Raw genomic sequence first — 27,500 nt, 5'->3', positions numbered from 1 at the left:
GTGTGTGTGTGTGTGTGTGTGTGTGTGTGTGTGAAGATGAGTGCGGCGTTTCCTTGAAATGCATCGCGGCGCAGGGCCCAAACAACATGAAGATGCGAAAATGTCACGTTTAAGGTCGAGTGGCTCCCGAACCTGCTGTTCATGCCTGGGCCCTGTGTTGGGCTGTCCCACAGCTCCCACACGGACGAAGTGGCGGGCTCAATGGTGTTGAAGAACATGTAGCCTGCAAGCAGGTGTCCCGATTGCAGTTGTGATGTGGTGGCATGAGAACGACAAAGCAGCAACCAAAAAGGGTGGCACACCCTCAACTCAACACACCACATGTTCAACCCCACCAACGCCGCGGGAAGCACAAACGCTCGATCCTCACTCATCACACGACACCAATTGCAACCGCACCCCATGACGGCTGGGACGTCTGCTCTGCCAGCGCGACTGCTTGCTTCTGAGCACCGTATTCCGACAGCACCGGGAACAGCGCTTTTGCTCCAATGATACCAACCTGTGTGTGTGTGTGTGCGTGTGTGTGTGTGCGTGTGTGTGCGTGCGTGCGTGTGTGCGTGCGTGCGTGCGTGCGTGCGTGCGTGCGTGCGTGCGTGTGTGCGTACGTGTGCGTCTTTTACGGGAAGGGAACACGCTGCACTTTCACACGTGTGTTTTGACACATGCACATGGTGAAACACGGTCGCACGTCAGGCCGACAAATGTACCGTGACGTGGTTGTTGTTCTGCTTCTCGATGTCGGTGAGCAGCGATGCAACAGACGCGTTGACGTGATCAGAGGGCACAGCGCCCACGAACAGCGACAGCGCAGTCGCAGTCTGCCCGCAATCGTCAAAGCACTACCAATATTCGCACATACGCACACACAAGTGAGTCTTCTCAGCAGCAGCAGCAGCAGCAGCAGCAGCAGCAGCAGCAGCAATGGGATCATGCGTACGTTGGTGGAGCTGTGATAGAACGCGGCTCTGTACTTCTGCCGGAGAGAATCTGCAAGCGACGCGTAGTCGTGCGCAGCCGTTGTGTTTCCAATTGCAGCTGCGAGCTCGGACATCTGGTGCGGCGCGGTGTTGGCAGCAGCAACAGTGAGGCAGTGGTGGTGATGGTGGACGTGTGTGTGTGTGTGTGTGTGTGCGAGTTGAGAGTTGTCATTGCAACGGAGCAAATGGATGGAGCAACAGCACCCAGGGGTCACTCACACACACACACATACATACACATACATACACATACGCAATGCACACGCATGCAGCACAATCGCATTATGACTTCTGTGCATGTGCGTTCACTCACTTGCTGCGCGGCCATAATGAAGCTGAAGGCACTGCACACTTGTCCGTCCACCTTCTTGCCAGCAGGCACCTGGACGTGTTCCCAAGTTTGTTGTGAGCGTGTGCACAACGTAGTCATTTCTACAGGTGGGTCCACAACGTTGCATTTCGCATACACTCACGAGTCACATCACACACACACACACGCATACACACACACACACATGCATACGCACAAACACGCGCGCACCCAGTCGCCGTATGGCGGTTTCCAGTTGCTGAATCCCTTTGCGGCAGCAACCTGCGCCTCCAAGTTTGCGACGTAAAATCCCAACTGATGCCACCACTGCTTGGCCATGGTTGTGTCTCCACCATGCTTGTACCGCACCCACACGTTCTGCGGAAACGCTGCACTCCACGACGGGTCTGCCGGCTGCCCGCCGTACCGCTGATACGGAACAACATCCGGCAGCGAGCCAGAGGCCGGGTCCTGTGGTGGTGGTGGTGGTCACTGCTGGTGAAGGTGTTGAAAATTCTGTGTTGCAGTTGGGAATGGACGCGCCAGCTGACAACTGGCATACTTCGCACGAGAACTGATTGCCTGCAAGCAAAATACACACGCACTCACACACACACACACACACACACACACACACACACACACACACACACACACACACGCACACACACGCACACGCACACACACGCACAAACAAACAAACAAACAAGCAAGCAAGCCTAACTTGGTCGTCGACAATGCTGCGAACAAAACTGGACATGAACGTCTTGGAGGCGTAGTTCAGTGCAAACGAATCCGCGGAGAGCGATGCATCTGGTGTACGGGAACGGGAACCAGACGGGTGTGAGTGAGTGCGTGCGTGCGTGAGTGAGTGAGTGTGAGTGCGTGCGTGAGTGAGTGAGTGAGTGAGTGAGTGAGTGAGTGAGTGTGTACTGTGTGTGAGTAAGAGTACACATGTGTGCTTGGTGTGCGTGTGTCCCACATGTTCAAGTGTGCTCGAAGTGTTTACACAAGTTTAAAAAGTTCAACAAACACCCATCGCGCACCTCCCATCCATCCAAGACGCTCGTCACGCTGGTCGCAATCTGTTGGCACAGACATCATATTGCTGCCTTGCCCGCGATACGCGCCGTACTGAATGGCATTCAGAACCTGCACACATGGTGAAGTGATGTGGGAGGAAGGGTTGTACGCGTGTGCACGTGCAGGTACGTGCAGGTACGTGAGTGTACATGCATATGTATTTGTGTACTTTCATGCTTGTAAAGCACCACATGCCTGCCTGTCGTTTGTTTTCGCCCTTCCCCATCTCGTGTGTCATCATTACCTTCGATGAAGACTTGAAGGACGAAATAAGCTGGTTGTCTGTTCGAAAGTGGAGCTACAAGCATCGACAACAAAACACCCACGAGTAAGAAACGCAATGGAAAGCGATGAAAGTGTACACACACACACACGCACACACGCACGCACACACACACACACACACACGCACACACACACACACGCACGCACACACAAGCAAACAACGTCGCCCACGAAACAAGCACAACAAGCTGCAATCCGTTCACACGCTCACTGCTTCTTCCTCCACAGCCATCGCATAACAGGGCAATACCTGTGAAATGTTTTCGCTCTTGAGTTCGCCAGGGTATCCGCGCACTTCAACATAGCGGAACCCATGATACCTGCAGTCGTGCAATTGTATGCGAGAGTAATGCGTTCATGTGCGTATGTGTGAATGTGAGTGAGTGAGTGTGTGTGTGTGTGTGTGCGCGCGCCGTAATGCACATGTGCGTTTGAAGTGATTGTACCAGTTCGAAGAGTTCAACCAACCCTCCCAATGACTCATCGTTACATGGCAAGAAAGCAGCGGCTGCGTCGTGGTAAATCCACGACGCCTTACGTGAAGGATGGAATGTACTCTTCGCCATCCGCGTCCCCGCGAAGAATGTACGTGTCCGTCGCTTTCGCTGTCCGCAGATTGCCCTGTGTCCCGTGATGCCGTCGTAAAGAGGAGGGAGGGGAGGAGTATGAAACATGTGCGAACAGTGCAAGGCGCTTTCAATAACACACATGCGTACACAAATGAAAGGCAAACACTTTACAACCGAAACACACACACACACACACACACACACACACACACACACACACACACACACACACACACACACACACACACAATCCCTGTTCAGACGCCCCCCCCCAACCCTTTTTTCTGCCAACAGCAGCTCGCCCCACGCACCGTGTAGATGTTTCCGTCGGCAGGCCCATATGGCGGGTGCTGCAAGACCTCCGCGTGCCGCAGCGTCACCACCGTCCCAGCACTCCCGCGCACGCTGATGCGCGTCAGGCCGCTCAGGTTTTCGCCAAAGTCGACGACGAAGTATGGAGAGGCGGAGCACCCGGTCGCCTGCACGGCCAACACCTTGGCGGTGCCGTAGCACGGGTCTGGTAGTTGTGATGGAAGCATGTGATGGTGGTGAGAACAAGGGCGGTGATGGGGTTAAAGAGGTGACAGCGTTGTTGGTCACGGTCGAGGCCATCGACCTCGGTGCACACGTAAGCAAGCGTATGTACGCAGTATCACAAAGGCACACACGCGCGCGCAAGCATGCGCGCACATTCAAGCAGGCATTCACACGCACACGCACACACACACACAAACGTATGTGCGCAGTATCACAAAGGCACACACACACACACACACACACACACACACACACACACACACACACACACACACAGCAACCAACCAACCAACCTCCAAAAGTGGTGTCGGTGGCGGGGATGGTGCACGACGACTTGCCAACGCACATGCTCTGCACAATCTTCATTGTGCTGGCAGCATCACAGGAGCCCTTGCTGAAGTTTCCACAGCTGCCCGTCGGCGTACCGAAGCTCGCAAACTCAATGCCGCTGATCGTTCCGCTGGCGCATGTCAGCACGAGGTCTGTGTTCTCCGCAGCCAGCCCGCCAACCTATTGGAGAAGAGGATTCGATGGGGTGACAGGGGTGGTGGTGGTGGTGGTGGTGAAGGGAGGCAGTGATAACTTGGCCGATTTACAGGTGACACAGGCTAGTACACACACACACACATGAACATTCGCACTTTCACACACACACACACACATGAACATTCGCACTTTCACACACCCACCCACACACACACCCACACACACACACACCCACACACCCACACCCACACACACACACACACACACACACATACACACATACACACACACACACACACACATACACACATACACACACACACACACACACACACACACACACACACACAAAACCACACGCAACACGCGCACGCCGAGCAACAGCACCTTTGCTTGTGGACAGGCGGTGAGCTTGTTGATGTTGACTGGCGGGCGCACCTCCTGCACTTTGATCGGAGGAAAGGACCGCGCCGTCATCGTTGGCGAGAAGCAGCTGTCATATTGCGTGGCGTGCGTCCAGTCTGAGGATGGAGATGGGGTGAAGTGTGGCAGCTTCCACTTGTCGCTCTCCAGCCGTGCATCGTATGTCTCGCCATTGTAGATGGAGTCATCGGTGATGGGCGCAGTGCTGCTCATCATCCACGTCGTGTTCGTCCTCAGCACGGGGCTGCCGTTCACCTCAAGGACAGCACGCAGCAGGCGGTTGTGTGCGTCGCACGATGACTTGTGCGACTGGGGTGGGAACTGGGTCGTATTGCGCCAGCCGCCGCCAAGCATCACGCCGATTGCGTTGGTGCCGCTCTTCAGATATGGAGCGACGTTGATAGAATCAAACAGCACGCGGGCATTCCACACGCTCCACGCACCATTCAGCACAGCCCCGGTGTCAATCTGAAAGGAGCAGTGGCGGTTGCGCATGGGGGTAACAGGTCATTATGCAAGGCGTTGCGGTGTCACGATCAAACGTGTGTATGTGTGTGTGTATGTGTGTGTGTGTGTGTGTGTGTGTGTGTGTGTTTGTGTGTGTGTGTGTGTGTGTGTGTGTGTGTTTGTTTGTGTGAGTGGGAGAGGGGGGGGGGGGTGAAAGAGGAGGGGGGAGTGACAGAGAGAGACAAAGACAGAAGCAGACCCAGAGAGAGGGGGAGTGAGTGAGAGAGGAGTGACAGAGGCAAAGATAGACAGAGACAGACAGGTAGACAGACAGGCAGGTAGACAGACAGACAGACAGACAGGCAGACAGACAGACAGAAACGGCGCTGGAAGAATGAAGAGAGGCAACGAACGGACATGACAACAGCAGGTGTCGAGATATGGTTCATTGTACGATCGTGAGAATCGCAGCGTGTACGGCTTCGCTGCACACGCGCATGCAGGGCGACAACGCTTACGTCAACACCATTGATGTAGAGCTTGTAGAACCCAATACCGGAGATGTACAGCTTGGCCGTTTCCGGTGCAGCAGACAGCGTGACCTGCCAGCGGAAGGAGACAGACGGCCGAGACGAAAGGGGTGAGTTGATCCGCAGCAGATACAAGCATCCCCTCATCTGACAGTCCGTTGGGAAAGCATGCGCCACTTTGCTCCACGCACAGCACGGCTTCATCCCACACACAACAGGTCTTTACACACAAACACGATCACACACACACACACACCACGATCACAACCGCGATCACAACCGTGATCACGCACACACAACCACGATCACCCACACGCACATGCACAGCACACATGCAGTTAACAGTGTGCATACCTCGGCGTGGAAGCGGCGGCCGTCACCGATCCACTGCGATCCGCCCCAGTTTGGATCGGCCACTTCAAAGGTGGCGGTGGCAGGCAAGCTCCACTGTCCCTTGGAATCCTGCCAGCGCAGGGTGGCCGTGTGCTCGCCGTGCTCAAAAGTGCGCGGCTCCAAGACGTGGTGGGGAGTAGAAGTGTTGTGCTGCTGCACACAGGCCACGCTGCGGCCCTGGCTGTCGGTAATCGAGATCCAGTAAGCTTGCTGCGTCTCGGTGGGTGTAGAATGCGCCCGCTCCCATGCCAGCGTCACGTACTCGCTCACATCCACAACCGCAGGTGCAGAGCTGGAGCGGAGCTCGTTCACATGGAGCGTTGCGCTGCTCGTACTCCCACTGCCATCACCCGTCAGAGACGGCGGCTGGCACGCAGATCCACGAGCAGATGTGCCGGTCGCAGTGGCAGTCACACCCACCACCGCACTCAACACAAGCCCAAACACAAACACAAACAAACGCTTCATGTCTGTCACTGGCTGGCTTGTTTTGTAGCCGTTGTTGAACATTTGTGAATGATTTCCATCCTAATTCTGCAGACGGGACGATGGGTGGCAACAAGCAGAAGACTGGCAGGAACACACGTGCCGTGAGTTGTGGGGGTTGTGTTGTGGGTTGTGTTGAGTGATGTGATGTGATGTGTCGTGTGTTGAGTGATGAGTGTCGTGTGTGTTGAACTCTTTCTGTCACACACACACACACACTCTCTCTCTCTTCCCTCGCTCATTCCGTCCCTCTGTCTTCCACTTTGCCCCTGCTCATGCTCATGCTCGCTCGTGCATGCACACAGGTTGAAGGCACGAATGATGCGGCATTCCAGTCAAAGTGCAGCACCGCTGCGCTTGGGTATGTGGAGGACCCACAGCTTCTCTCCCTTGTGAAGAAGCCAGCTCGCCGTGCGCCCATCATCAACCGTGGCTACTACATCAGGTACCAAGCATGCACATGCGTGCGCTGTCTACTGTGTGCGATCGTGTGTGCTGTACGTGGTGTGCGAGAGTTTGCGCCCTCCGGTGCGCCCTGTGACGCGTCTTATGGTGCATCCTCTGATGCGTGCGCCCGATCATTGCGGACAGTCGCCTCGCCTGCGCCGCAACACAACTTACACATTCCACCTGCCACCCGTTACCACCTGCCTCACACTCCCATTTCCTCCTCCCCGCCCAACTTTCGCGCGCACATCAGAGCCAAGGCGCTGGACACGTTTCTGAGTTTCGCGCTGGCAAAGCACAACCGTGAACGGCCGCTGCAAATCCTAGCGCTTGGCGCTGGCTTTGATATGGCATACTTCCGGCTGCGTGCACAGGGCCAGCTGCCGCCAGGCACCACGTACTTTGAGGTTGACCTGCCTGACGTTGTCAGGAACAAGATGCTGCTGTTGGAGATGACAGACCACTTGAAGGACGTCAGCCCCGACCATGAGCCATACATGCCAGGCGACGACGCCACAGCAGCACTCCGCCACACTCTACAGCGTCACAAGGCAAAGAAAGCGGCTTATGCTGCCCATGCTACCGCTGGAAATGGTAAAGGTGCAGGCCAGCAAACGCAGCCGTCAGCAGCAGAGGGCAATGTGAAGGCCGCCACGACAACGGCACCACTTGCATCCGCACTGACACCCGAAGAGCTGTGGGGCAATGGCCTGCTGCTGCAGTCGTACCGGCTGGTCGGTGTTGATCTCCGAGACCTGCATCTGGTTGAGCAGCGGCTGCTGGCTGCCGGCCTCAAACGCGATGTGCCCTGCGTCATCGTCTCGGAATGCGTCCTCACATATGTCCCGCCAAAACACAGCGACCCGGTCTGTGTGTGTGTGTGTGTGTGTGTGTGTGTGTGTGTGTGTGTGCGCGCGTGTGTGTGTGTATGTGTGTGTGTGTGTGTTTGTCTGTGTGTTTGTCTGTGTGTTTGTCTGTGTGTTTGTCTGTGTGTTTGTCTGTGTGTCTCTCGTATGTATCTGCGTTTGTGTCAATGTGGCGGCCGTTGACCTTTACATTGCTTGAAGGTCAATGCAAGCGTGTGCTGACAAGCCTCCCTTCGCACACACACGCATACACACTCACACACATGCGCGCACACGCACACACACTCCCACACACATGCACACACACGCACACAACACCACGTCCTCACACCAACCCCAATACCGCCTGCACCGTGTGTTCGAATCAGCTGCTGCGGTGGGCTGCATCCTTCTTTGTGGACAGCGTCATTGCCGACTATGAGCAGGTGTTTCCACACGATGCCTTTGGCACCGTCATGCAGCGCCACTTCTCAAATATCGGTCAGCCCACACGCTATTGCGCATGTGCATGCGTGTGTGTGTGTGTGTGTGTGTGTGTGTGTGTGTGTGTGGCGCAATGTTCTCCTCGCTTTTCCACCCGCGCATTCGAATCTCATGGAAACCACATACCACATGGCATTTCATTACATCACGTGTCTGTGTGTTCTTCATTCTTCCATCGCCATCATCAGGATCGCCACTGCGCTGCGTAAACGCGTTTCCAACGCCGACAGCACAAGTTGAACGCCTGCAGAGGCTGGGGTGGACCCATGCCGTCGCCCCAACCATGTGGGCATTCTACAACACAATGCTTGCAAGCACGGAGCGCGCGCGTGTTGCTGCCATTGAGCCGTTTGACGAATTTGAGGAGTGGCACGAGAAGGCACATCACTATACCATCTCCATCGCCGGCAAGGGCGCGTTCGCAGACATCCCAAGGGTGGGTCGTGCGGTGTGTGTATGATTGTGCGTTAATGTGCGTGTCAGTGTGTTCATGCGTTGATGTGCGTGTCAGTGTGTTTGCGTCTCTCTGTGTCCGTGTGTCTCTGTGTCTGTGTCTGTATGTGTGCGTGTCACATGCTGTATACATATGTGTATGCATCTCTTTCGTGTTTCCTGTGCACGTCTTGTGTTTCAATGCAAGTTCACGCGTGTGCATGCGTGCGGCCAACATTCGCGCCTTCTTCTCGCCCCGTCACACATGTGCATCCCAAACATAGGCGTTCTGCACTGAGCACTTGAATGGACCACCACTTGAGCCATCATACGTCACCCGCTGCCCAATCACCATCACTACACCGCCACCAGCACCACCATCATCATCACCACCATCGCCGCCACCTGCGCTGCCTGTCCCGGCAGATGACACCTCGCGCTATTCGCACTGCAGCGCCGAACACGCGGGCACCATCTTCGTCTTTGGCGGGTCAGCACACGCGCCAATGGCAGGGAGAGAGAGAGAGAGAGTGTGTGTGTGTGTGTGTGTGTGCTCGCGCGCGCGTGTGTTTGTGTGTGTGTGTGTGTGTGTGTGCCTGTGTATCTGTGTGCCTGTGTGTCTGTGTGTGTCTGTGTGTTCGTGTGTGTGTGTGTCTGTGTGAACGACTTGCGACTTCGTTGTGTGACTTCCACCGTTGGCTCATCACCGCTGTCGCCATCATCTTCCAACAGCATCGGCAACTGCGCCCACCGCCGCCTCAACACAACAGCGGTCATCCAAGGCCACACCGTCACGCCCCTCTCATCACCATCGTCATCGTCTTCTTCGTCGTCTTCTTCTTCTTCTTCGTCGTGTAGTGGCGTCACACCGCCCGCGCGCGTGCATGCGCAGATGTGCGTCTGCAACGCGTCGCACCTCGTCCTCTTTGGCGGTCGCTCCTCCCCCGTTCGCCCGCTCAATGACATCCACATTGCACGCATCCCATCGCCTTCCTCGCCGTCATCGCTCGTGTGGCTGCCCGGTCGTGTGTCACCATCATCATCGCCATCATCATCATCATCGCCGCCACCCGTGTGGCGTCATGCCATGGTGAGCGTGGCACCGCATCGCCTGCTTGTTCTCGGCGGGCGGACTGCGGACGGTGTTCTGCACGACGTGTACGAGTTGCTTGTGCCGCATCTGGACCCGGCGCACCTCAGCAGTGGCGGTGGCAGTGGTGGGAATGCTGGTGGCGATGAACACGACAGCTGTGCGACACCCAAGTCAACCAAGCAGCAGCAGCAGCAGCAGCAGCGAGAAGCACCGCCCGTGCCCGGCACCAGCGCAACTGCCACTGCGACAGGATCAGTGGAGGACGTGGGCGGGTTTGTGTGGCGGCGGCACGACGTCCAGCACGTGAACCGGTTTGCCCATGCCGCGTGCACGATCGAGAGCAATGCCGGCAGCAGCGCTGTCGCCGTGTACGGTGGCCTCGGTGCGTATATGTGTGTGTATGTGCGTGTGTACGTGTGTGTGTGTGTCTGTGTGTGTGTGTGTGCCTGTGTGTACATTGCTGTTGCGTGTTGTCTCGGGCTGTCCGCGTATTGGTCTTCTCTCATCACATTCGCCACCCACCACATAACTGCCTTCGACTCGACCACAAGCAGATGCAAAGGAGACTGCCCTCAGCTCGTTTGTTTTCTTGACCACAACCATCGTAACTGATGATGACGATGATGATAATGATGGTGCTGTTGGTGACGCGTCGCCATTGAAGATCACCAGCGAGGAAATCGAGTTTGACCCGCCGCTACCGCCCAGATTCGGTCACAAGGTGGCATGCGCTTTTGTGTTCCGTGTGTGTGTGTGTGCGTGCGTGCGTGTGTGCGTGCGTGCGTGCGTGTGTGTGTGTGTGTGTGTGTGTTCCGTGTGTGTGTTCCGTGTGTGTGTGTGTGTGTGTGTGTGTGTGTGTGTGTGTGTGTGTGTGTGTGTGTGTGTGTGTGTGTGTTCCGTGTGTTGGGGGGGGGGGTGGTCGCAGAATCAAACACACATATTATCGTTTGGTGTTGCTGTTGTTGCTCCATCCAAGCTCACACTCACACCCCCTTCCCCTTCGAACACCTCCACCTGTCTCCACCACCCAAGATGGCGTGGTGTGCGGCTTGGCAATGCATCGTCGTCGCGGGCGGGTGCGGACCAGCGCCGCTCAAACCCCACGAGCGCATCCTGATCATCCGCCCCTCAGCCCGGACATGGCAGTACACAGCACCGGCTATCATCACCAGTGCACCGATGTCGCTGTCGCCACCATCATCGCCGCCATCATCTCAACAGCAGCAGCAGCAGCATGCGTGGTGGTACCAGCAGAGCTTGATGCTCAACCACACGCTGCACTGCACGGCTGATGGCGAGCTGGTCATTGTGATGGGCGGGGGTAACTGCTTCTCGTTTGGAACGCATTTTGATCGCCGCGTTTTGCGGTTCCGCCTCTCGGACATCTTCTCCACCAGTCCTTCGTCTTTCCACCCATCGCGCCACTTTGTCCAAGGTCTGAGAGGGAGAGAGAGAGAAAGAGAGAGAGAGAGAGTGTGTGTGTGTGTGTGTGTCTGTGTGTCTGTGTGTCTGTTTGTCTGTGTTCGTGTCTGTGCGTGCGTTTGGCGCGTGTGTTTGTCTGTCGTGCAAGGTGTTGAGGTTTCGCCGAGTGCGGTGCTTGCTAACATCACGCATGTGATGTCTCCTCCCCCCCCCCCTGTCTCTCTCCAACACCGCCACCCTTCCCTCCTGCCCACGTCCAACCCTTCAATTCATGCTCAAGGCTTCGATCCCCTGCGCGTAAGTGCCGCGCAATTCAAACGCGGCATTGTCGGCCGGCGCCTCCCTGCCCTCTTCCCCACCTGCACCTTTGGCGCCGCCTCTGAGTGGACGCCTGAAGCGCTCGCTGCCGCATGTGGCGGTATGGAAGCATCAGCACACGTCACCACACACTCGCACCTCAACTTTCTCACCCGGAACTTCAGGTGGGCGTGCATGTATGCGTTGTTGTTGCTGTCTCAGTTGTTGTTGTTGCTGTCTCAGTTGTTGTTGTTGTTGTTGTTGTTGTTGTTGTTGTTGTTGTTGTTGTTGTTGTTGTTGTTTGAGTGTGCCTGTGTGTGTTCTGATTTTGCTTGTTTGACACGTCCATGGCTGCGAGTGCAACTGTGTGCGTTCCGGACTGCTTATCAACCCCCATACATCCTAACACACGCACACACACACATATTGCTACCATTTCGTTGTTTCTACCCGTGCGCCCGTGTCAGGTTTGAGGTGATGTCGATGCCTGATCTGATCCAGCGCGTCTTCAACTCTTCTTCATCCTCATCATCGCCGTCGAAGCCAAAAGAGTGGGTTGTCGTTGTTGCTGCTGCTTGTGTGAGTGATGCGTGTGTCTAGATTGCACGTGTGTACGATATGAACGGAGAGTATGCATTCAGTTGATGAGAATCTTCTTTGTGCATCGCCCTTTGTTGCTTCTCACGGTCACACGTTCACACGCACGCACACACACGCACACACACACACACACACCGCCCACACGCGCGTCTCCGCCGGTGACCAGGCTGCTGTATCTTCGGTCTATGGGCAAAAACTTCCGCAAAGACGTGGCCGACATTTCAGTGACACATCCGCAGCTCTTCCAACAGTTTGAACTCCCACCATGCTTTCCTCCAGAGGTAGGTGTGTGTGTGTGTGTGTGTGTGTGTGTGTGTGTGTGTGTGTGTGTGTGTGTCGGATTTGAGACACTTGCAGTCCCAACACATCCGCCGTCCTCATCACCACCACCCTCGATCCCATGGCGCCTGCCCCTGTGATTGCAGATCCTGGGTGACGCGAAGTTTAGCACCGCGTTGCGCTTGAGCTCAGCCGGTGTTCAGCTGTGGACGCATTACGACATCATGGACAATGTGCTGTTCAACATTGTCGGCAGGAAACGCGTTCTCCTCTTTCCTCCGTCGCAGGTGCGTATGTGTTTGCTTGTTTGTTTGTTTGCTTGCTTGCTCTTTTGCTTGTTTGCTTGCTTGCGTGCTTGCGTGCGTGCGTGCTTGCTTATCTGCTTGTTTATTTGTCTATGCGTACATGCGTGCCCATCGCCAGCAAACGCAGTGTTTATCCATCGTCCCTGCCTCCTTCCTCCCATGCACACACATACACACACACACACACGCACACACACACACGCACGACAGGTTGACAACCTGTATGTGCAGGGGTCCACCTCTGCTGTTGTTGATGTGGAGTGTCCGGACTATTCCGCCTTTCCCCGATTCCGCACTGCATTGCATCATGCCATTGAAGTCGTCCTTGAGCCGGGCGACGCCCTCTTCATGCCAGGTGACGCCGATGGTTATGACGATGGTGGTCGTGGTCGTGATTGTGGTGCTGGTAATCTGGCCTGTGTTTGGTGTTTTGTGTTTTCTTTTTCTTGCTTTTTGTTTTTGTTTTTTCACGTGTGCATGCGTTGGTATTCACTTCACATCACACCACGCGTTGCTGGGCGTGTCCTCATCCACTCGCTCACATGTGGCACTGCTTGCGCTCCATCCCCACCCACATCCACTTAACATGCGCACAGCCATGTGGTTCCACAACGTGCGTGCGCTGACGCCGTGTGTGTCCATCAACGCGTTTTTCCGCCATCTCCCGGCAGAGCGCTACCAGCGCAAAGACCTTTACGGCAACAAGGTGCGGAGGTAGTGGTGGTGGGGGTGGTTGAATGTACATCGTTTTGGGGGAATCGTGGCTGTGTAAGTTGGTTGCAGTGCTGGAACATGGTGTTGTGTTTGTCTGCTGGCACTGCGTTGTTTGTATGACCATCCACACTCCTGCGTGTGCACCCACGTGCGTCTGACGCTCACACCACACCATGTCAAATCACATCACATCACCACCACGCTTCCCGCTCTTGCTGACGGCAGGACCTGCCTGAGGCGTGTCGAGCAATGGCGAAGGTGGACGCGGCGCTGAAGGCGATGGAGGCGATGGAGGGCGACTACCGCGACTTTTACCTGCGGAAACTGCGGGCAATGATCAATGTGCACCTCGACGCAGCGTGCACGCGCCGCAATGGTGGTGATGGTGACGATGACAACGACGACGGTGATGATGGTGATGATGGTGATAGTGACAAGGATGACGGTGTGAAGAAAGATTAGGCGGCGAGGTTTCATTGCGTGCGTGGGGGGGGGGAGACGAATTGTGTCATCGTATTGAACGTTTGGGAGCGAGGAGTGATGTTTGCGTGTGCAATCGGTGCGAGTGTCAACAGTTGCATTTCAGTCAGATTGTAATTCGTGCAATGAACAGAAGTGCGCAATGCCCGCCGTCAATGGCTGGGCGAGAAGCAGAGAAACAACAGCATGGGTTGTAACGCGGGCAATGAGAAGACATGATAACGGAGGTCATGAAAGGAAGAAGTGCATACACACACGAAGCGCACAGAGGGAGGGGGCAAGGCTGGTGTGCTTGGACACAAATGCACACACACGCGCGCGCAAATGCACACACACACACACACACACACACACACACACACACACACACACAAATGCACACACACACGAGCGCGCAAATGCACACACACACACACAAATGCACACACACACACACACACACACACACACACACACACACACACACAAATGCACATCACATGTCAACAGCGTCCACGTATCGATATATCAGATCAAACAGCAAGCGGTGCTTCACGGGTGACGGTAATGGCAGGCAGCTAGCAGTCTGGCTCCTCGTCCTCCAGAAGCTTCAGAATGACTGCGAGAATAAGACCCACGAGGAAGGAGGACGCGGCGATAATCTGTTTCTGCGTGGACGACCAGTGTGTCTTGTGGGCGGCGTGTTGCGCCTCCGGCAACAGGGTGCCACCAATGGTGATGATGAACGCTCCCCCGGAGAACCCCTCGATAAAGTCCTTTTCCACGGAGTTTCGACGAAAGATGAGCACGCCAATGGTGGTGAGGATGATGAGCCAGACGGTGAGGGCGATCACCAGCAGCAGCGACTTCACCACCCGCCCCTCGCGAACAATCGTGATCCAGCTGCTGCCGGACGTGAGGGCGGTGACGGAGCAGCAGGCAAAGAACTGCCACAGCTTGTCCTTGAGCGTTGCCGCAGCCTGTGCTGAGCTGAGCCACATCAGGCCCAGCACCAAGGCAGCGCCGACGATGGTGCCGGCAATCAAGAGGCCGAGACTGAGGAACCGCTGGTCGCCCTCGTGCTCCGTGAAGTTGGTGTACACCTCGTCGCTCACGGAGAAGACGAGCATGCCTGCGGCAAGCGTGGCGGACACGAAGAGCAGCTGGTACACGCGGTTGTCGCCGTGGATGTTTGACGTGTTGGAGCGGATCAGGTCCGAGAACATGGCAAACCCCGTGGAGAAGTTGAGCACGACAATGGAGACGATGAGCGCAAACTGGATCTGGCCGCGCGCCACGGCCTCTGCCAGCACCATCGACTCCGGGATGGCGTCGAGGAACTCGACGAGGGTGAGAAAGGCACCAAACTCGCCGGCGCTGCCGTCGTCCTCCGCACCGGGCGGTTCCACCAGCACCACGCTGTCTGCCTCGGGATCAATGTAGGACGCGTGCAGCAGCGACGTGCTGAGGGCGCGGCCATTGGGCTGCGACGACACGCTTGCCTTGTGGCTTGACCCGTCGGGATAAGTGCCGTCGCCACCGAGCTCGTTGGGCGCAGTGGGCAGTGCGTGGTGGTCACCGCTGCGGCTCGAGTCACTGGCATCGGCGCAGCACGACGTCGGGCAGCACTCGCAGCCAACCAAGGTGCAGGTGAACTCGAGGAAAGGCCCAGAGCAGGGGCACGTGAACAAAACGGCGGCCAAGAGGAACGCGGCGAAGAAGCCAGCGCCGATCGCTGCACCAACCCAGGCGCCGACGCGCACCGCCTCCTTGACCGTCAGATCGTCGCATTCTGGTGGCGGCTCAACACCATCGTCATCGCCAGTCACCTGTGCGTGTGCGTTCTGGCCCAAAAGCGACACCCCCAACAACACAACCACCAGCAGCGTGTACAAGCTGCGCCGCAGAGAGAACATCGTCGACGCCGTCGGTGTGCGGCTGCGGCTGCGGACGCGGCTGCACCCGCTCGAGCCAGCACGCATCATCATCGTCATGGTCGTGGGTGGCGTGTTGGTGCTGTGGTGGGAAGTTGTGCTCGACAAACCAAAACAACCCGTGCTGCAGCCAGTTTTGTTCGGGTTGGATGGAGGAAAAAAAAAAACAAACGCTGAAAGACGGCGATGAGTAAGAGCCTGCCTTGCCTGCCTTGCCTTGCATGTCCTGCTGTGCTCTGTGTGGTGTGTGGTTGCTTGCGCTGTGCTGTGTGGTCGTGCTGTGTGTGGTCGTGCTGTGTGGTCACATCACGTGGTGCACTCACCTTGCTATCCTTTGTGGTCTTGCCCGCCCTTTTTTTTGCCTTTGCAGGTGGGTTCAACGTGAAGCTGCCAGCGCGCAAGACGCCCGTGCGCCCACCGTCCACCTTGTCCCCAGACGACAGGGTCGGATGGCTCATCCTACCAGAAAGTGGACCGGTGTGTGTGTGTGTGTGTGTGTGTGTGTGTGTGTGTGTGTGTGTGTGTGTGTGTGTGTGTGTGTGTGTGTGTGTGTGTGTGTGTGTGTGTGTGTGTGTTTGTTTGTGTCTGTGTCTGTGTCTGTGTCTGTGTCTGTGTCTGTGTCTGTGTGTCTGTGTCTGTGTCTGTGTGTGTCTGTATGTCTATCTGTCTGTCTATCTGTGCCTCTGTCTATCTGTGCCTCTGTCTGTCTGTCTGTCTGTCTGTCTGTCTAAGCGAATACCCCCTCGCTGTCCCTCCCTCTGCCTCTCTTCCTTCCCATCGCCGACCGTTTCCCGGCGCTGCTATTGCTTGCTATCGTCATGCGTGCTTTGGGTCACGTCACATCACGGGCTTTGTTTCTTGCGTTCAGGAGCAAGTTGACTCGCAGCTGGTGGAGATTGTCAAGGATCTTGGCAGAGGCACCTTTGCCCAAGTGCGCTTGGTCAAGTACAAATCACACCTCATGGCACGCAAGGTACGGTGGTGGACCCAACTTGCTCGCATGTGTTTGTGCGTGTCGACGTACGCGCGTGCATATGTGCTGGTGCGTGTACTTGCATGTGTTGATATGTATGGTGGCTGACAAATGCCATGTTTTGTCGTTTTTGCGCATGCATGTGCACAACAGGAATTGAATGCATTTGAGGCCGTCGCCAACGCCCGTGAAACCATTCGCAGGTGTGTGTCTGTGTCTGTGTGTGTGTCTGTGTGTGTGTGTGTGTGTGTGTGTGTGTGTGTGTGTGTATGCGTCTGTCTGTCTCTTGCATGTCTCCGCATCCTTTTCGCGTGTTAAGCACATCACCCTGCCCGTGTAGCTGCGTTTGTGTGGCTGCCGGTGTTTTCGTTTCTGCTCACGTGCCTCCACACTCCACCCCCTCCCCCATCTCTTGCAGGGAGATTGACGTGCTCCGCGAATCCAACGAATGCCCGCAGATTGTGCGCTTCTTCGGCGTTTGCGAAGACAACGTACGCACGCACAACGCCGCCGATGCGCTGTGTAACTGCGGTCGTTTACTGTTCTTGTTGTTTGCTGCGCGTGTGCGCGTGTTTGCGCTTTGTGCTGTGGAATGATTGAAAACTGCACCACCAGTCTGCCTCACACTCGGGTTCCAATCAACGCCGTGTGGTGTACAGAGCATGGTGCAGTTGTTTCTTGAGTACATGGATGTGGGCAGTCTCAGATCAATCCTCAACGGTGAGTGTTTGCTTTGCCTTCTTGTTCATGTGTGTTTGTGTGTATGTGTGTCTGTGTGTGTGTGTGTGTGTCTGTGCGTGTGTGTGTGTCTGTGTGTGTGTGTGTGTGTGTCTGTGTGTGTGTGCGTGTGGTTCTTCGTGAAGCTGCGCCAATCATTGAGGTTGCAGCGACACACACACACATCCACATCCACATCCACAACGAACTTGCATTCCTGGACGCCACATGACCACTCTCTCCCTCCTCCGTCTTCACACCACCGCCATCATCGTCACTGCTGCCAGGAGCGGGGCGTGCGGGTGTACCGTCGGAAGCGCTGCTGTTCATTGCACACCAAGTGCTAAAGGCCCTCGCATTCCTCCACACCCACCTCTCTGTTGTCCACCGCGATGTCAAACCATCAAACGTCCTCATCAACTCTCGCGCACAGGTGTGCCCACGATACACCTTATGTTTGCTTTTGTGTGTGTGTGTGTGTGTATGTGTGAGTGTGTGTGTGTCTGTCTGTCTGTCCTTTTGTTGTGCGTGTGTGTGTGTGTGTGTCTGCCTGTCCGCCTGTCTGTCTGTCTGTCTTTCTGCCTGTCTGTATCTCCGTCTCGTTGTCTCTCTGTCAAGCCTCCCATTCACCATCCCACATCACCACACACCATCATGTCGCAATCACAACATCACCCCCGTGCGACCATCACCTCCTCTTCCCCCAACGAATGATGGCGGTTTCAGGTGAAGATATGCGACTTTGGCATCAGCAAGAAGATCAGCCGCTCTGCTGCGGACACATATGTGGGCACATTCCAGTACATGGCGGTAAGCACCACCAACGCGGTTGACAAGCAAGGCGGGTTGGCGTGCATTAAGTTTGGGGGCGGGAACAGCTCTGTGTGTGTGTGTGTGTGTGTGTGTGTGTGTGTATGTGTGTGTATGTGTGTGTGTGTGTGTGGGTGTTGGTCGTGAAAAGGCGGGTGGACATCGATACGACTGCACTTCTTTGTGCATTGGTGTGTCGTATACACGTTTCCAACTTGAACTGTAACAAGGTATGCACACCTCACGCCCTTGCATCAACATGACCACCGCCGCCGCCGTCACCAACACCGCCAGCCCGAGCGCATCACGCGGGATCAGAGCGCGGAGGAGGAGGAGACGCCACGCGATTTCAAGAGCGACGTCTGGAGTCTTGGATGTGTGTTGCTGCTGGAGATGGGGAGGAGGGAGTGGTGTTGGCTGTGCTGTGCTGTGTGTCAAACTACCCTTTGCTTCTTTTGTGCACGTGTGGTGCCTCGATGCACGGTGTGTGTCATGTCCCCGTGACGTACCGTTGCACGCACACACACACACATGCACCCTTCTTCTTACGCATCCACTCATTGTCAACCTCACACACACACACACTCGCTCACACGCACCACACACGCACATACACGCACCACACACGCACATACACGCACACACCGCCTGCCAGTGACGCTGTGTGAGGCCGGGCATGGCTTCTACCCATATCCGGATGCGCGGGCACAACTTGCGCAGCTGACCAACATCGTGCACGGGCAGGTGCCTCGCCTCTACTCCCCAGCGCACGCATTCGACCTCGCACACATCACCGCCCAATGGTGCGCATATTGTGTGTGTGTGTGTGTGTGTGTGTGTGTGTGTGTGTGTGTGTGTCTGTGTGTCTGTGTGTGTGCGTGCGCGCGCGCGTGTGTGTGTATGTAGAGGAATGCATCGCGCTTGCTTGGGGCACAGATGCAGTGACGTCAACACGTGCGCGCTGCCACTGGTCATCCTCATCCTTGCTTACTCTGCACACGCACGCACACACGCACGCACACACGCACGCACACACGCACGCACTCATGTTTTTCAGCCTGAGTAAAGATCCCAGCGAACGACCGAGCTGCCAAAGCTTACTGGTGAGTGTGTTGCTGCTGTGCTTTTTTGGTTCTGGTGATGGCTGACTGTTGTTTCACAACCGCGCTGACAACTGTCACATGCGTATCTCTGCGAACGCCCCCTTCCAACACAAACACACTCACTCACTCACTCACTCACTCGCACACACACACTCACCTACACACTCACCCACATGCATGCCCCTCTCCCCCCCCCCCAAAAAAAAATACAGGACGCTTTCGAGCATGTGTGGGTGACGTCGCGGCCCGATCACGTTCAAACGTGGCTGGAAACACTCAGATAGCACTGATTCTACTCAACCCCCCCCCCCACTTCCTCCCTCCCCCACCACCTTTCCCTTTGCTTGCTCGCTTTTGCTCGCTTGATTGCCTGTTTGTTATTCGCAGGCTGCCTTGCTTGTTATCCTTTGCTTTCCAATTTCCCTTGCTCTCTTCTTCTTCTTCTTCTTCTTCTTCTTCTTCTTCTTCTTCTTCTTCTTCTTCTTCTTCTTCTTCTTCTTCTTCTTCTTCTTCTTCTTCTTCTTCTTCTTCTTCTTCTTCTTCCTCCCGTGTTCTCTTTCTCTTGCCCTTTACCCCTTTTTTCCTCATCCCTTGCTTGCCTGCTTGCCTGCTTGCCTGTGGAAACACAACCTGCCTTTGCTTGCTTGGATGCCATCTCTGCATAAACGAACTCATCGTGTGGGTGTGTGTGTTGCATCTTGTCGTTCGTTCGTCTGTGCGCCAGACAACGGCCGTGCACATTTATTGGAAAACATTGCCAATCGTCGCTACTGTTCATGAAACTGACTTCAGTGTGAAGGGTTCCTCCAACATCCAGCTGCGCCTGTGGATATGGTCAGCAGCCGCAGCCTGCGTGCTGTGCGCACCCACGAGCAACCACCATCATCATCATCATCGCGCTCCACCCGCCTCCATCGACCAACACCCCTCACCATGGCTAGGGTGATGACCACGTGCCTCTTCCTTGCCTTGCTCTGCAGCCTCTCTTCCCCAAGCCATGCCTCCGCCTCTGTTTCCGTGGCGGCACCGTCGTGGAAGCTCTGTCGTGCCGTTGAGCGCACGCTGCTGGACATGGCCGGCATTTTGCAGGAGAGCAACACCCCATACACCACAGCAGCAAACGCCACAGACCATGGCATCGCTGCTCGGGTGGACCTGAGCCCTGTGCAGCACATGTGGCACGCCTTTGGCTGCCAAGGAGATCAAGAACAAGAAAACCAAGAACAAGCAGGAGAGCAAGCAGAACGGCAACAACAACAACAACAACAACAACAACAACAACAACAACAACAACAACAACAACAACAACAACAACAACAACAACAACAACAACAACAACAACAACAACAACAACAACAACAACAACAACGACAACGACAACAACGACAACAACAACAGCAGCAGCAGCAGCAGCAGCACCGCGTGCCTCCCTTGACTGCTGATGACATTGACGAGGCCGAGTTTGCGCCTCCAAAAAGCTCTCGCATGCGAGAGAGACCGAAACCCAGTTCCAGCACCGCTTTCACCCCGCGTCGAATGCACCTTCCGCTTCGCATTCGTCGCGAAGCAAACGGCACCACAACGGCGGCGCCCGCGGCCGACACCAACGCCACAACCACTGCACCACAAAACGGCACAGTGCCTGTGACGACACCAGCGATAACAACCACGACCACCACAACCGCGACATCATCCGCCGTGGTCCCAATAGGCCCGCACCAGTGCTTCCTCTCCGATGTCATCAACGGCACATGTGAAGGCCCCACAACGATGGGCCGCCTCACCATCATCATCGACTTTGTGGATCAGATGCCGGCTGCGGTGCCGTTCCCCGCCACGTTTGACGGCGTGGCACACCTCGTGGTACGCGGTGACGTCGAGCTGCCAACGCTGCAGTGGCTGCTCACCGTGCACACGTGGCCAACCGTCACGCACCTGACCATCACCGGCCTGCAGTCGGCAACATTCAGCCTGGACACGCTCAACCCCCTCCCGAACCTGATCAGGCTGGACCTGAGCCAGAACGAGCTGCTCACCCTGCACAGCGCCAACTTCGCAGCCGCACCCCAGCTCCGGTCCCTGGACCTCAGCTCAAACGCGTTCACCACGCTGGACGAGGCCTTGCTTGCAGGCATGACGTCGCTAGACACGCTCCTGATCAACAACAACCGCCTGCGCCGCATTGGCGCAAACACGCTCGGGAACCTGCCCGCTCTCACCACGCTGCAGCTCCACAACAACCACATCACCAGCATTGACGCCAAGGCGTTTGTACAGCTCACATCGCTCATCAACCTGGACGTCGGAGTCAACGACCTCACCTCACTCGCGTCGTCCACCTTCGACGCCCTGCACCAGCTGCAGGAGTTGCGGCTCGACACCAACCCGCTCACGCGCCTGCCAAACGCCGTGTTTGATCATCTGTCCCAGCTGAAGTCCCTGCAGCTCTCCAACACGCACCTCAACGGCCTGCCCAAGGACGCCTTTGCTCACACGCCCCTGCTGGAGACACTCAACCTGTACCAGAACCACATTTCAAAACTGCGCGATGACGTGTTCAGCGGCCTGTTTATGCTGCAGTCCCTGGACCTCGGCGACAACCACATTCACTCCCTGCCGCCCGTAGTCTTCAGAGACCTGGTCAACGTCACCAACCTGCTGCTTGACGACAACCCGCTTGGCCAGCTGCACCCGCTGCTCCTGCACACGTGCACGCGGCTGGAGCGCATCTTCCTGCAGCGCGTTGGTCTTCGCCACCTGCCGGATGAGCTGTTTGCACACACGCCACGCATCCGCACCATCTCCCTCAACGAGAACCGGCTCACCACCGTCGACACGGCCCTCAACAACCTGACGGCCCTCAACTTCCTCCCGCTCTCCGACAACCACCTGACGCGCTTTGCCCCGCACCTGCCCGGCCTGCTGGTGCTGGATCTCTCGGACAACCCGCTCAAGACTGTGCCGGACCTCTCTGCCGCCACCAGCCTCATCACGCTGCGCATGCGCAACCACCGCATCCCGCAAGTGGACATCACCCCCTTGCTTGCGTTCCGGCTCATTGGCGTGCTGGAGATGGACTCTGGCCTGCCACGTGGCAGCAAGGCCACCGTGCATGCAGGCAACCTGGGCCCTGGCGATGCACAGATGCTGCGCACGCTCAGCATCACCAACACGGACATGAGCGACGTGCTGCACGCTGTTGGCGACATGCTCACGCTGCGGCTGACCACGCTGCATGTCGGGTGGCGCGACATGAGCGAGAAGACGTTCCCGCTGCAGGACGTGTGCGGTTGGCTGGACGCCAACGTGCGTGAGTTTACCCTTGCCCACTCCCAGTACACCAGCATCAGCCTGTGCGACAACAAGGACTTTGACTCGGTGTTTCTGCAGGAGAACGTGCGCCTGCGCTCTCTGTTTGTGCACGACCACCTGAAACAACTCAACGTGTCTGGCTGCGCTGTGCTTGAGGAAGTGTTTGTGCCCTCTGTGGACGCCATAGACATCAGCCGCACCAGTATTCACCCGACAATTGCCCTGTGCACGCGCTGGGGCCGTACCATGCTCTTTGCCCGCGAACTCGTCAGCGTGGAGTTTGAGGCGCCCCATGCCATCCGGCAGCTGCTCTCCCAGTGCCTGGCGCGGGTGCAGGTGCTTGATCTCTCTGGCAACAGCTGGCTGGACACCCCCGCCACCATCGCCGCCGTGGCTGCGCGGCCGATTGTGCTCTCCACAGACTCGTTCAGCACGGTGGACGGCACCCAGCTCATCTCCCGCGTCAACCCGCCCCTGTTCCAGCTTGCAAACGCCCCCATCCGCTGCAGCCTGCGCCTGGGCAACGACAACGTGCGCCTCAACGACGGCTCGACATTCACGCTCTCCACAGAGATTACGTTCTTCTTCGAGTGCGCGTGTGCGCAGCGCCACCGGCTGACGGCGAGCGGGCGGTGCGAGCCGCGAGAGGCAAACGTGCTGGCCATTGTCGCCGCGTCCGTGCTTGCAAGCTTGGCCGTGCTCATTCCGCTGCTGGTGTGGGTTTACCGCCGCTACAGACGCGCGCACGTGAGTGACGACTTGCACAAGCAGCTGCTGGTGGAACGTGACGAGGAGGTGCAGGCGCTGAAGAAGGCGTGGGAGATTGGTTACGATGAGCTGAGGCTGATCAAGCGAGTGGCCGCGGGTGCGTTTGGCACGGTGTTCAAGGCAGAGTGGGACTCTGTGACGGTGGCGGTGAAGGTGTTACAACGGGCAGCGATTGAGTTTGATGACACAACGGTGTTTGAGTTTGAGAAGGAGGTGGAGTTTCTGCAGCGCACACGGCACCCGCACGTGGTGCGGTTCTTTGGCGCGGGCACAGACCCCAACGGCAGCCCGTTCCTGGTGCTTGAGTATGTGGCGATGGGGTCGCTCAAGGACCTGCTGGGGAAGGACATGGAGAAGGTGTTGCGCGAGTATGTGCGCGGGCAGCTGATGGCGAGGGACAAAAGCAGCAAGGGCGAGGAGTACGATCTTATGCCAGACACGGCAGCCCTGCTCGCCCCGAACCGCGGCAGCATTGGAGGCGGTGCTGGCGGTGAGGTGTACACCACCAGCACAACCGTGCCCGAATTCAAGCTGCAGCTCCTACGCGATGTCGCAGGCGGCATGGCGTTTATCCACAGCCTCGGCCACGTCCACAGGTGTGTCTGTCTGTCTGTCTGTGTCTGTGTTTGTCTGTGTGAGAGTTTGGGGGGGGGGGTTGTATGCGTCGCTTGTGTGTGTGTGTGTGTGTGTGTGTGTGTGTGTGTGTGTGTGTGTGTGTGTGTGTGTGTGTGTGTGTGTGTGTGTGTGTGTGATAGACACGCTTTTCATTGGCGTGCCTTGTCCGTGATGTGACTGCGTCTGACTTGTGGCTGCTACCCGTTGACGCGTGTACAGAGATCTGAAGAGCGGAAATGTGCTCGTGTCCAGTCATCTGCGAGCGAAGATTGCGGACTTTGGATCCATCCGCCAGTGCCTGACGCGCCCACGCTCTAAGTCCACGTTTGCCGTTGGCGGTGGCGATAGTGTTGCTGTGTTCTCCAGCAGTGACCGGGCATACACGCAGGAGGCCGGCACCGCAACAATGCACCTGAGCATGACGGCCGGTGTGGGCACGCCACTGTACATGGCACCGGAGGTGTTGGCTGGCGGGCAGTACGATGCCAAGGCGGACGTGTTCAGCTTTGGCGTGCTGATGTGGGAGGTGGCGACACAGCGCACCCCCGATTTGATTGCGCAGGAGCATGGCCCCAGCTTCAAGGGCCCCATGCTCGCTGCCTTGTACAACCTCTTGATGGACGGCAGGCGCCTGAAATACGACGGTAAGAGAGAGAGTGTGTGTGTATGTCTGTGTGCGTTTGCATGTGTGTCTGTGTCTGTGTCTGTGTCTGTGCCTGTGCCTGTGCTTGTATGTGTCCGTGCCGTGCTTGTATGTGTGTGTTTGGGAAGGCGATTGTGACATCTTTCTTTTCTGTCATGCTACATCCGTGCATGTTGATGGTGATCCAATGGCACACCTGTCCCACACTTCTGCTCATCCCTGTCTTCCTCTCCTTTCTTCCTCCTCCTTCTCAAAGGCCACGGTGTTGACCTTCCACAGTGGTACCGGGATCTGACGTGCAAGTGCATGGAGCAAGACCCAGCCCGCCGCCCGACATTCGCAAAGCTCGAGGCAGACTACCTCCTGCTACAGTGACACGTCTGTGTTTGTGTCTCGATGTGTGTGCGTGTGTGTGTGTGTGTGTGTGTGTGTGTGTGTGTGCCATGGTATTAAGTTACATGAGGAGAATCTGTTGTTGTTAACAGTGTGCGTGAGTGAGAGAGTGACTTGACTGGGGCTACTGCTTGCTGCTGTGTGTGAGAGTGCACGCTGTATTGGACGTGCTTGCTTACTTGCTTTACTGTTACTTTGCTTTGCGTAGCTGATATCATGGCCTTGTATTGCATTTGATTGAGGTCTCAACGCGTTCCTCCTGCAATAGATGATGAAAGGTGCAGTAGCAAACATGTAACAGTGTAGATGATGAAGCTGTGATCTCGGGGTTGACCGGGTGTGGGGGCAGGCAAGTGAGAACACGTCAGCGGGGATGCAGGGATGCGAGTTCAAGGCAAACACAGGAGTGCGCTGGGAAGCCCGAGCAAGTTAGGAACACACAGTGGTTGTACGCACATGCACACACACACACACACACACACAACACACACACACACGCATATTAGGATGCGGCGCCTGTGGAGCCGATGACGCCCTTCTTGAGGATGAGGTTGGCATACAGGGCCTGCTCGCCGGTCGCAACGACGACAAACGCCTTCTTCGCGCGCTCGTAGAAGGCAAAGCGCTCCACCAGCTCAAAGTCGACCGTGCGCTTCTCGTTCTCAGCCACAATGGCCCTGTACTGCTCCCAGATCGGGGTTTGCCACCCGGCAGCCTTGTGCTCGGGCATCAAGTCCATCAGCGCGCAGGGGCAAGATGTCTCATCCAGTGGCAACAGCTGCCAGTCGGTGGGCAAAGAATGTGTGCCAGGAACAGTCGCACCCAGGATACGTCACGTGTCAACCGTACGTTGTGCTACTGGATATCGATGACAAGCAAGGGTGCAAGGGTGCATGCATTTCGCTTGCGCATGTCCAAAACACACACACACACACACACACACACACACACACACACACACACACACACACACACACACACACACACACACACACACACACACACACACACACACACACACACACACACACACACACACACACACACACACACATTGGTTCATACCTTTAAGATGGCGCTGAGGAGCTCTGGCATGCCGAGGGCGTCGCAGCGAATCACGGAACAGGGTGTGGATGCGCCAACACTCTCTGCAGGGAAGTTTGCATCTGCCAGCACCAGCTCATCCCCGTGGCCCTGCAAGTAGGTGGATACGGGAGAAGATGCGGGATGTGAGGAACAAGTTGCACGGTGACATGATGAAGAAAGAGAACGACGGGGTTGATGTGGGGGAGCAAGCACAGCACAACAAGCTCACGCACCATCTTGGCCAAAGCGAGTAACAGCTCGGGTGGGAGAATGGATGGGATGCCTTTCAGCACTGTCATGGCAGCGGACGAAGAGTGCAAAGCTGGAAGTTCAGGACGGAAGGCGATGGTCAGTGGCAGGCTTTGAGTTGCTTTGTGTGACCACAGCTTTGACGTGACATGACATCACTTGCATTTGAGTTCTGCTGTTTATGTTCGCTTTCAACCTCCGTCCAACACCAACTACAGAGCATGCACCGTGTCAACAAGCACGCATGCAGGCCACCAGTCGACAGGCTTACTCTTCGTCGCCATCGCTGCTGTCAGCTGGACCACCAGCATCACCACCCCTTCCATCATCGCCATCGCCTTCACCTGCTTCCTCCTCATCCTCCTCCTCCTCCTCATCCTGCTGCTGCGCCTCTCGTTGCGCTTGCTCCTGTGCCCGCACCCTGTGCTCGTGGATACGCCGCGTTCGCGCCAGATACACAACCACAAGCAGCACAGTCAGCGCAACAAGCAGCACCGTCCTGTTCTCCTGCAACAGCGCGTCCATATCACCGGCATCCCACTCTTGCACGGCAGCGACAGCGGCTGGGATGGCGCGCGTGTGCATGTACTCGACAGCAAAGCAGCCGTACAGCCACAGCAGCGCAAGGGTGACAGGTAACTGGAGACGGGAAGCATGGTGAAGGCAGAGGTGATGGTGCGTGTTGAGATGACGGTAGAGGAAGTGGACGGGGGTGGGGGTGGGGGAGACTTGCAAGAGCAGCGTAGAGGACCAGGATTGCGGTGCATGCAAGCAACACAAAGGCGTTCAGCAAGGAGAAGAGGCAGACGCACATGTCACCATATGCGGAGCAGACAAACAAGGATAACAACAACGCACCTCTGCATCGGCTGAAGCTGCACGCGCCATGTCGTAATAGCGCTTTGCCAGGTGGAGGTCGCGGTTCAGGCCGTCTCCCGTGTGATGCATGATGCCAAGGTTGAAGATCGCCT

General features: G+C 56.6%; 6 protein-coding genes across 6 annotated transcripts in view; 2 read left to right on the top strand and 4 right to left on the bottom strand.

Moving 5' to 3' along the window:
- Positions 1 to 6,548, bottom strand: part of PTSG_08321 (uncharacterized protein) — an 8,930-nt gene extending 2,382 nt beyond the window's left edge. Inside the window, exons 1-16 of the mRNA XM_004990515.1 lie at positions 6,005 to 6,548; positions 5,639 to 5,722; positions 4,638 to 5,141; positions 4,058 to 4,274; positions 3,539 to 3,744; positions 3,197 to 3,279; positions 2,909 to 2,978; positions 2,618 to 2,671; positions 2,337 to 2,442; positions 2,015 to 2,103; positions 1,522 to 1,761; positions 1,294 to 1,362; positions 941 to 1,054; positions 711 to 842; positions 400 to 502; positions 133 to 223 (exon numbers count right to left, since the gene is read on the bottom strand). Coding sequence (XP_004990572.1) covers positions 133 to 223; positions 400 to 502; positions 711 to 842; positions 941 to 1,054; positions 1,294 to 1,362; positions 1,522 to 1,761; positions 2,015 to 2,103; positions 2,337 to 2,442; positions 2,618 to 2,671; positions 2,909 to 2,978; positions 3,197 to 3,279; positions 3,539 to 3,744; positions 4,058 to 4,274; positions 4,638 to 5,141; positions 5,639 to 5,722; positions 6,005 to 6,511 — 2,669 coding nt within the window. The 5' untranslated portion in view covers positions 6,512 to 6,548. The remainder of the gene's footprint in view (positions 1 to 132; positions 224 to 399; positions 503 to 710; positions 843 to 940; positions 1,055 to 1,293; positions 1,363 to 1,521; positions 1,762 to 2,014; positions 2,104 to 2,336; positions 2,443 to 2,617; positions 2,672 to 2,908; positions 2,979 to 3,196; positions 3,280 to 3,538; positions 3,745 to 4,057; positions 4,275 to 4,637; positions 5,142 to 5,638; positions 5,723 to 6,004) is intronic.
- Positions 6,549 to 6,572: 24 nt separating this feature from the next.
- On the top strand, positions 6,573 to 14,130 carry PTSG_08320 (uncharacterized protein). The gene is made up of 16 exons (XM_004990514.1): positions 6,573 to 6,633; positions 6,835 to 6,974; positions 7,230 to 7,842; positions 8,211 to 8,322; positions 8,514 to 8,761; positions 9,042 to 9,247; positions 9,490 to 10,232; positions 10,405 to 10,571; positions 10,883 to 11,285; positions 11,553 to 11,754; positions 12,037 to 12,120; positions 12,336 to 12,450; positions 12,595 to 12,735; positions 12,964 to 13,108; positions 13,350 to 13,459; positions 13,693 to 14,130. Exons 1-16 carry the CDS (start codon positions 6,592 to 6,594, stop codon positions 13,927 to 13,929), a joined length of 3,708 nt encoding a protein of 1,235 aa, XP_004990571.1. The 5' UTR covers positions 6,573 to 6,591; the 3' UTR covers positions 13,930 to 14,130.
- Positions 14,131 to 14,391: 261 nt separating this feature from the next.
- On the bottom strand, positions 14,392 to 16,008 carry PTSG_08319 (uncharacterized protein). The gene has a single exon (XM_004990513.1). The coding sequence runs from the start codon at positions 15,918 to 15,920 to the stop codon at positions 14,505 to 14,507; it is 1,416 nt and encodes a 471-aa protein (XP_004990570.1). The 5' UTR covers positions 15,921 to 16,008; the 3' UTR covers positions 14,392 to 14,504.
- A 38-nt stretch (positions 16,009 to 16,046) lies between these two features.
- On the top strand, positions 16,047 to 25,176 carry PTSG_12707 (serine/threonine protein kinase; the record flags this gene model as incomplete). The annotated part of the gene is made up of 15 exons (XM_004990512.1): positions 16,047 to 16,050; positions 16,231 to 16,337; positions 16,729 to 16,833; positions 16,987 to 17,036; positions 17,252 to 17,324; positions 17,493 to 17,553; positions 17,838 to 17,983; positions 18,277 to 18,360; positions 18,655 to 18,736; positions 19,016 to 19,163; positions 19,418 to 19,463; positions 19,676 to 19,717; positions 20,256 to 24,139; positions 24,378 to 24,802; positions 25,058 to 25,176. 15 exons carry the CDS (start codon positions 16,047 to 16,049, stop codon positions 25,174 to 25,176), a joined length of 5,376 nt encoding a protein of 1,791 aa, XP_004990569.1.
- A 161-nt stretch (positions 25,177 to 25,337) lies between these two features.
- Positions 25,338 to 26,699, bottom strand: PTSG_12706 (RbsD or FucU transporter). Its single transcript, XM_004990511.1, has 3 exons — positions 26,514 to 26,699; positions 26,260 to 26,388; positions 25,338 to 25,972 (listed from the first exon to the last, which is right to left on the bottom strand). The coding sequence occupies exons 1-3, from the start codon at positions 26,577 to 26,579 to the stop codon at positions 25,697 to 25,699; spliced, it is 471 nt and encodes a 156-aa protein (XP_004990568.1). The 5' UTR covers positions 26,580 to 26,699; the 3' UTR covers positions 25,338 to 25,696.
- PTSG_12705 (uncharacterized protein) overlaps positions 26,694 to 27,500 on the bottom strand; it is a 3,851-nt gene continuing 3,044 nt past the window's right edge. Inside the window, exons 10-11 of the mRNA XM_004990510.1 lie at positions 27,388 to 27,498; positions 26,694 to 27,168 (exon numbers count right to left, since the gene is read on the bottom strand). Coding sequence (XP_004990567.1) covers positions 26,797 to 27,168; positions 27,388 to 27,498 — 483 coding nt within the window. The 3' untranslated portion in view covers positions 26,694 to 26,796. The remainder of the gene's footprint in view (positions 27,169 to 27,387; positions 27,499 to 27,500) is intronic.

The sequence above is a fragment of the Salpingoeca rosetta genome (assembly GCF_000188695.1).
Source record: "Salpingoeca rosetta unplaced genomic scaffold supercont1.23, whole genome shotgun sequence".
Classification (NCBI taxonomy): domain Eukaryota; class Choanoflagellata; order Craspedida; family Salpingoecidae; genus Salpingoeca; species Salpingoeca rosetta.
Note: the sequence above shows the minus strand (reverse complement) of the source record. Positions and strands in the feature narration are given on the sequence as shown.